An 8,118-nucleotide genomic window follows, 5' to 3' on the forward strand; every position below is an offset into this window, starting at 1 on the left:
AGTTGGTCAAGTTGAGAGCAACAAAATATTTCGTAACACATTGTTATTTAAGGAAATCCATTTATAATTTTTACTTTTTATCTTTATTAAAGACCCTCAATTTCAAATAAAAGGAGCATTTTACCAACCCGCAGATTTATGCAGGAAATAAAAATATTGGCTAACCAAGAACGTGATCACGAGAGTTAACGTATTTATCTTTAACTTTTCAACCAAAACACCCATTGAGCAGAAGCAATATTGGCTTAACTAGAAATGTACTAAAAAATTGTCTCAAATCTTAAATGGGTAATAAATCAAGATGGTATATGACATCACACTCGATCCAACCACCAAAAGATAAAATATAAATCAACTGAGAAATTATGCATGACCAGTTCATCAAAAGTCTACTAATAAAATACGAAAATCAAAACTGAGATCCCATATTAATCATCTTGCATTTTCAAGTTCCTGAAAGAGATAAAGAGCCAAAAAAGTCATAATTATTACCAACAGTAACATAACTGAAAATTCATACAGCAACGCTAATCATCGAGAGGAAGCATTGCCATTTATACTAGATAGGAATTAACCCCTGAAAATTCTTAGTGGATATTTGAATCAAATAATATCACTTCTAAGCATGTCCTTTTCATTAAAAATATGTACGGTTATCCATTGCGGCAAATGGCAGTACACTGTGAACAAAGAGCGCATAGACTGCTGCCAATACAAATAGTGTTAGGGCCACGGTAGCCAAAATATAGTATGATTAATAGGTAGTGCATCTTTGGAGATTGAAATCTGTTTAAACTTTCTTCTTCAATTAAAATTCGGTTTTATGCTCACTCGAGCTAGTAAAATTTTCACTTTGCCCACACAAAAACACATCTGGTTCCATTGTTTGAATTCTTTGTTTTTTATGACCTAATGCACATGCTACAAGGAAACTATTTCTCAGATTTAGTGGCCCAACTTCGTGCCAGACCGCACGTTAAAAAAACGCAGACTTTAATAGTCCATCCCTGTCCCTTAAACCCACCCTTCGCAAACAATCAGAAACACTTTTATTGTTTTTTTTTTCCAAAATTACACACAGAACAGGCGCTTGCCTGTTTCCAAAATAAAAAAAAGGGTGACTTGATTTTTTTTAGTTCATGGAGCAGCCAGCCTACTCTGTTGCCCACCCATTTTCTAACCATGCCCACCCCATTCTATAGCTGAATCTGGTGCATAAGAGGTAGGTCATCATCTGTTTCAGAGTCAGTTAGCACCTAGTTGTAGTCTTCCCCACCCGAGACCCAGCCCGTTTTATTTTTCAAATTGTTTAATTAAACCTCGTGTTAATGATGATTGAGTCAACAAGGTACGACTTCTGGGTAGTGATGATGAAGATCTGAAGCTTTTTAGTACTTCTGAGCACTTTTATTATGCCTGTATTGGGAATTTATATGATTTCTATCTGCCATCATTATGTAGCAGCTGTTCCACGGTCCACTAAACTGCTATCGTTATTGGGGTTGTATACTCAAAATCAATAACAACGATTAACAAATTATCTAGTGCCGTGCTTGCACTTTTCTTGGAAATACTTGGTATTTAAAAGGCTGCAACATGTTTCACACACAAATTATCAGTCACATTAAGGCAGAACATACCTGTGTATGATGATTTCACTAATTTAAACACATTTGGTCCAAGGTTCAGTCTTGAGGTTTCATCGCAGGGAAGAGAAGAACCTCCTGTCACCAAGAAGACAGAACATAGTAAGAAATTGTGAAACAAAATAGCATGCAGATAGAGAAAGAGTAGAAACCTTAATATTCTGTGAATCTGTCAGTAACATGGTCAACCGATCAATGCCCAAGCCCCAACCACCAGTAGGTGGCAAACCATATTCCAGAGCCGTACAAAATGTTTCATCCAAGGCCATTGCTTCATCATCACCAGATTGCCGATCCTGAAATGTACAACAGACAACAGTTACTACCCATAAGTTTATTAAGAAAAGCCTCACAACTACAGTATAGCACATATTACCATTGTAACACATTTCATTACCTTGAGTTGTTCAGAAAATCTCTGTCGTTGTACTACAGGGTCATTTAATTCGGTATACGCATTGCAAAGCTGAATATACTAACAGTGGTCAGATGCATGATTCCAAATTATTTTTAAATAAATAATAGTCAACTCTCATGATCTTACTTCATGTTTATTAATAAACAATTCAAAACGTTCGGTCAGGCCTGGTTTTGATCTGTGCCACTTGGCTAAAGGACTCATTATCTCGGGATGGTTAATGATGAATGTAGGATTTACACAAGTTTCTTCCAAAAAGTGACCCACAAGCTGCAATATGAAAATAATATAATTACATTTCCTGAAGATAATTCATAAGAAGCTCAAAATAAGGAATAAAAGTCATGAATAAAATGCAATAATTAGAATTGTGCAAATATAAAACTGAAATTATGTCTATAGTTACGTAACAAGTAGAGGTAAAATATAAACTGAAAAAGTATTAGTCAAATAGAATTGTACCCAAGCTTCACTAAATGTTAGAGCTCTAACTGGAAATTATAGTTCTATTAAGGTTGGCTAGCTATTGTCTTACAAAGACCAGAATGCCTATAGACTAGCTCTATCCCCTACTCTACCCTTCATGTATATTTCATTTTCACAACCAAAACACTCTAAAGTAATGTTTGTGCGTCCAACATCTGATCGATTGTCCTGGTCTTATCAGACCAGCAACACAATATGGCAAAGTATCACTGAAAAGCAGGACCATTCAGAGAAAAAAAAGGAAAGTAAATCATATTTTTGATAAAAGACATTAAAAAAGAGAAAACAAGAAAGCAGATTACTTTATCCAACAAACGAGCAGTTGTCTCTGGGGGAGGACATTTAATCTCAAACTTCAAGCATACATCCATCAAATACTGATTAGCTTCGTTACTTGACAAGTCTTTAGGAATACTTAGTCCTGCTATCTGCTCTAATCCTTCAATCATATCAATCTTTCTGTAACAATTAAAAATGCAAATTAATAATATAAAAATATCAACATTATAAAAAAACAGTATAAAGTCACCAGATAATGTACACTGCGCACCTATAAGGTGGAGTAAAGTCAATTTCAATGGGTTCCTTATCAACACCATTTGCATGATACTTGATTTTATAGCTGCCTTTGGTAAGTTCCTTAACCATACCTGTTTTTTCGCATCATGAGATTAAGCAGGTGACTTGATGATAAGATATACTAACGAGAATAAAAAAATACATGACAAAACACCATTTAATTCTTACCACTCAACATTTTCTCTGTTATATCCATTAAGTCATTGTAGTCCTGGTAAGCCATATAGAACTCACAGGTAGTAAACTCAGGATTATGAGTCAAATCTATACCTTCATTCCTAAATTGTTTACCAATTTCATAAACACGATCCAGTCCACCAACAACTAACTCCTTAAGATATAGTTCTGGGGCAATCCTCATGAATAACCTCATGTTAAGTTCATTGTGATGTGTTACAAATGGACGGGCTGCAGCTCCACCAGCAATCATGTTCATCATAGGGGTTTCAACCTGCAAATGGTTCAAAAAGTAGGTGAAAATGGAGGTAAGGAAACCAAAGGTCCAGAATCAGAATACTCAGACACGGAACATACCTCCAAGAAATCAAGGTCGTTAAGGAACTTCTTAATGTAACAAATGATTTTAGACCTGGTCTTAAATATATCTCGAACCTCCGGATTAAGCATTAAATCCAAATGGCGCTGCCTGTATCTAGTTTCCTAAAAAGCAACAATTAATTCAATAAAACGTAATGTTTCCTGTACATGGATATTGACAGAAAGATGAAACAAAATAGGAGATAGTTCAAGGGAAATTTTGTGCAGTTCAGCTCAGTTTCTGCATTAATTCAGTTCATTTTTTGCAATTAATTCAGTTCAGTTTCTGCAAAACGACAGTAATCAAGACATGTTTATCATAGCACGCAGAAAATATAGTTACTCAAACATTAAAAGAAAACAATGCAAGATTCTGGCAATCATAAGTTGAATAGATGAGAATGGTTAAGATTATTACACATTATTAAATTTTATTAAAAATCCTAAACTAGAAAATAATTATCCTCCCTCACAAATACAAGGAATCTTAGACCCCCTTCTAAAAATCATTTCTTTAATGCAATATGGAATGCTGTGAGGTTCATGAATAAAATCCCTTTGCTTTTGCCTGTATTTGGTAGAGCTACATCACCCTCGGCCACATTCACAAGTTTAAGTCATAAGAGATAAATCTCCTACAAAGATCCAGTCACCAATTTAGTAATAAATATAAAAAGACAAGGTGAGTCAACTTTCAATGAAACTAGGGAGATACGATCATAATTTATTTTTAATAAAAAAATATAATAGTGTTAAAGAATCTGAACCATTCATATACTTAATGGCCAAGGTTGCCTCGATTTATTTTACTTTACCCTCACTGATGAAAAATTTAAGAAATATTGGTTTGATTTCAATTTGAAATTAATTCAAACCATATGAAAAAGGAAAAGGTTTAGATAACATTAAAAATCTCCCTTAATTCAACAAGAAATGAAAAATAAAAAGCTACCACATATATAAAGAAAACCAATCTAAACCCTAAACCCTAAGCCACTGAGGTCATTGCAGTTGTAATCAAGTTAATTCGTGAAGAGTATCACAAAAAGGAGAAATGGAACAAAAAATTAAAAAGCTCATTTATCAAAAGAATCAAAGAAACACAAAACAAAATACCTAACAGTAATAACTATACATTTCAAAAAGAAAACATAAAAGAGAGAGAATAATAATGACAAACATCCATTTATTGCATGTAATTTTATATCCTTAACCATAACCTGTGAGGCATATCACATTTCAGTATTTTCTCAATAACAAAAGCGCATCCACACTGTTACCACTGTCCCAATGTCGGTTCCAACATGAGTGCATATACAAATCAATTTGAAATACTAAAAACAATGATATATCAATAACAGTACACATTTCATGCCAATTATACCTGATCCTTCAAAATATATGTTTCAGGGTTCCTAGTATTTCCAGGTACCCATGGACTTTTCTGCAAATAATTAAAGTATCAGCATCATGGCATAAGATCATCAAACAGCATAAAAAAATTAAAAATAAATATACATACATGATACGTATATATTACATACATACTGACCTTCAAATTTGCCTTATCAACAGCAGCAGCAGCAGACTTTTGCCTTGGCATCATATGCAAACAATGAGACAGCACCACAAAATTGTTGGGGAAAATACTAAGCTCACCCTTCTTACTTTTGCCTGGATAATTAAACATAGGAAAACTGTAGAACGCATTCTAACGATGGAGAATCAGAATGGTAAAATGTATCTGATTAGCAGGATTTAGCCCTCTGCTATGAATTAAAAGCACGGGAGTATAACAAATATGGTTTTAATTTATGTAACTAAATAACATTTACATTTTAAAAGACTAACTTCTGGTCTTAAAATGCTTCCCAGTTGCTCACAATGTGACACAACTTTCCTAGTCTTGAGGCAGAAATCAGTAATAATATTGAAATAATCAAAACAGAATTTGTAACATACTTTTATCCTATTTATATAAACTTGATTAATTCTTTAAAAAGCAAAACTTATTCTCAAATGCCAAAATTGGATGTAGAGTTCTCAAGATTACAGAATTGGAGACAGACTTTGCATGCATGAAACAGAGTAAAAATGATGGTATGAAACTTCATAGCACCACAAACCTGGAAAACCCGTGACACCAACTATGTCACCACGCTTCACATTAGAGTGGAATTTGGAGAATTCAGCCTCATCCAAGTTTGATTTACTGCATTGAAGAGATATCAGTTATTTCATCCGTCCAACTAAAATCAAACAGGATAAAAGAAAAGAATATATAAATTCAACAATGAGAAAAAGGCACCATTATGAGAGAAAAAATTACTAAGTTTTTTTCATAAATTGAAAATACAAATAATTACATCAAAATCAAATACAAAATAACAAGGCGTACCATAGAATATGCCACATTATAATGTAATCTCTTCAAGTTACATTTTCAATATTTGAATTACTAACTACCACTACCATTAACTTAACCATGGAATAAATAACATTATGCAAAATCAATAGTATTTGTCTAATAAAACTATAATAGAAGATCTAAAAGGATAAAGCAAATTAATCTAAAGAGTGTAAATTAATTGCATGACTGGACTTCCATGAGATATTATTTTAGATTATATTACATAGCAAGCATTTTATTTTAGATTATTCCTCTAGCTTGATCATTATAAGAAAAATGTCCACCCATGCCATAAAACTGGTAAAACAGCATCACTAAATGTGCACGTCTCATAATTGTACAACCATAGACATGCACATAGTGCAGTACAGCAAGTTTGGGTACCTCGCATCAGCCATAACCTGGACCTTGAAGCTGCCGCCATGCAGGTCATAAAAGACAAGCTTAGAACCAGAGGTGCGTTTGTGCATGATTCGACCTGAGGTGCAGAAGGATAATTAGAATCAACAAACACCAACAGAAGCAACAACCAGAAAACCACAAACTATCAACACAGAAATGCTGAGTACCAGCCAAAGACTCAAATTCATCCTCGGCGTGCTTCCCATCGCTTAAACCTCCATATTTATTTATGTATTCCTCAATAGACAGAGTGACATTGAACTTGTGAGGATATGGGTTCTTCCCATCTGTTTTTAGAGCTGAAAGATACTTCAGCCTATTTTCAAGATATTGCTGCAATGAAATCACCCCAAAATTACAAAATGAATAAATAGATAATGTAACCCATAAAATATTCCACTGCAGTGGCAAAATTGGAGTTATACTGTTGGGTCCATATCCTCGTCATCAGCTGGTGCAGATTTGTTATCCTTTGCCTTCTGCGTTTCAGCTGCCTACAGAAAATCATATAAATTAATTATATCATAAGTAAAACTCACATTTTGACAATAAATCCAAATCAATAGGCAAAAACATAAACAAAGAGTGGAATAACGCAAAATCTTACTGAATCATACAAAAAGTAAAATTCGTATAAAAAAAAGGTCTCCCTTGTACCTTTTTGGCCTTCTCCTCCTCCTTGCGCTTCCTTTCTTCTTCTCTCTGTTTGTTCTTCAGTTCCCGTTTCAGAGCACTGCGCAAACAAAAAAAATCAATTCAATTGAGGTACAGTTGTTACGAATTGAATTTCGCATTGAGAAAAAAGGGATTGGCGCACTGACTTCTTGCTTATGGTTTCCCCCGTGCCGGCAGGCACCGCCTCGGAAGGGGCTTCCATTAGTGGAGAAAGAGTGAAAGAGAGGGTTTGGATGATACTGTTAGAAGAACTAGGGTTTTTGAGAGACTGCCTTGGAAGGTGCCGTCTATTATTTATTACTATTATTACTTTTTTTTTTACTTAGGTAACTTAACTGTACCTCGTATGGGTTAATTACATTTTATAAATTTTAGATTGAAAATTTAATCTTTTATCCTTTTATTCATATTCAATTTTATCCTCTAATTTCTGAAATTAACTTTTCATGTTTTTTAAATGGAACAAATTGATTCTTCTGTGTTAAAATTAACTTAGTAGATTTCAACTATGAACAAAATGGTGTTGCAGGGTCAGTCAAGGATCTAATTCTCCACCTCTCCCTTACCCTATGCTTTTGCCGTCACAAAATTAATCATTTTCATTTAAAGAGAGTGAGGTTATTTAGATTAAATTAAATAGAGTGAAAAATATGTAGAAAGATTGTGAAATTTAGTGAAAAAATTAAACAAGTATCATTATTTAGTGAAATTTCATGTAAAAAAGTTAGACATTTATTGATTTGAATTGTTGATTAAGCTATGCTTAATCTTAATTTAAAAATTTAGAATTTAATAATATACCTTAGAGTTATTAAATTAATAGAATCATTTATTCTCGGTCGTTATTTTCATGAATTTAAAATGAGAGATAAAGCAAGGATATATTAGGAATAATGACGTCACTTAGTCAACAATTAGGTTAAATAAGGTTGGTATAGAAAAAAAGTGACCCAAAAACTAAAGGT

The 8,118-nt window shown here is 33.5% G+C and overlaps 1 protein-coding gene across 2 annotated transcripts; it reads right to left on the minus strand.

Moving 5' to 3' along the window:
• Positions 1-224: 224 nt before the first annotated feature.
• LOC137806953 (lysine--tRNA ligase, cytoplasmic) lies at positions 225-7,617 on the minus strand. 2 transcript variants are annotated; one of them, XM_068607354.1, is made up of 17 exons: positions 7,300-7,617; positions 7,136-7,211; positions 6,904-6,972; positions 6,646-6,811; positions 6,461-6,554; positions 5,793-5,878; positions 5,219-5,340; positions 5,051-5,110; positions 3,664-3,789; positions 3,298-3,580; positions 3,101-3,200; positions 2,853-3,009; positions 2,191-2,334; positions 2,044-2,112; positions 1,799-1,942; positions 1,641-1,724; positions 225-453 (listed from the first exon to the last, which is right to left on the minus strand). In XM_068607354.1, the coding sequence occupies exons 1-16, from the start codon at positions 7,353-7,355 to the stop codon at positions 1,686-1,688; spliced, it is 1,791 nt and encodes a 596-aa protein (XP_068463455.1). In that variant the 5' UTR covers positions 7,356-7,617; the 3' UTR covers positions 225-453; positions 1,641-1,685. The 2 variants fall into 2 exon arrangements, 1 of the variants encoding a protein (XP_068463455.1); XR_016519654.1 differs by having other exon boundaries at positions 1,641-1,942; positions 7,300-7,458.
• Positions 7,618-8,118: the final 501 nt, after the last annotated feature.

This window comes from Phaseolus vulgaris, chromosome 3 (assembly GCF_051622355.1).
Source record: "Phaseolus vulgaris cultivar YP4 chromosome 3, ASM5162235v1, whole genome shotgun sequence".
Lineage (NCBI taxonomy): Eukaryota > Viridiplantae > Streptophyta > Magnoliopsida > Fabales > Fabaceae > Phaseolus > Phaseolus vulgaris.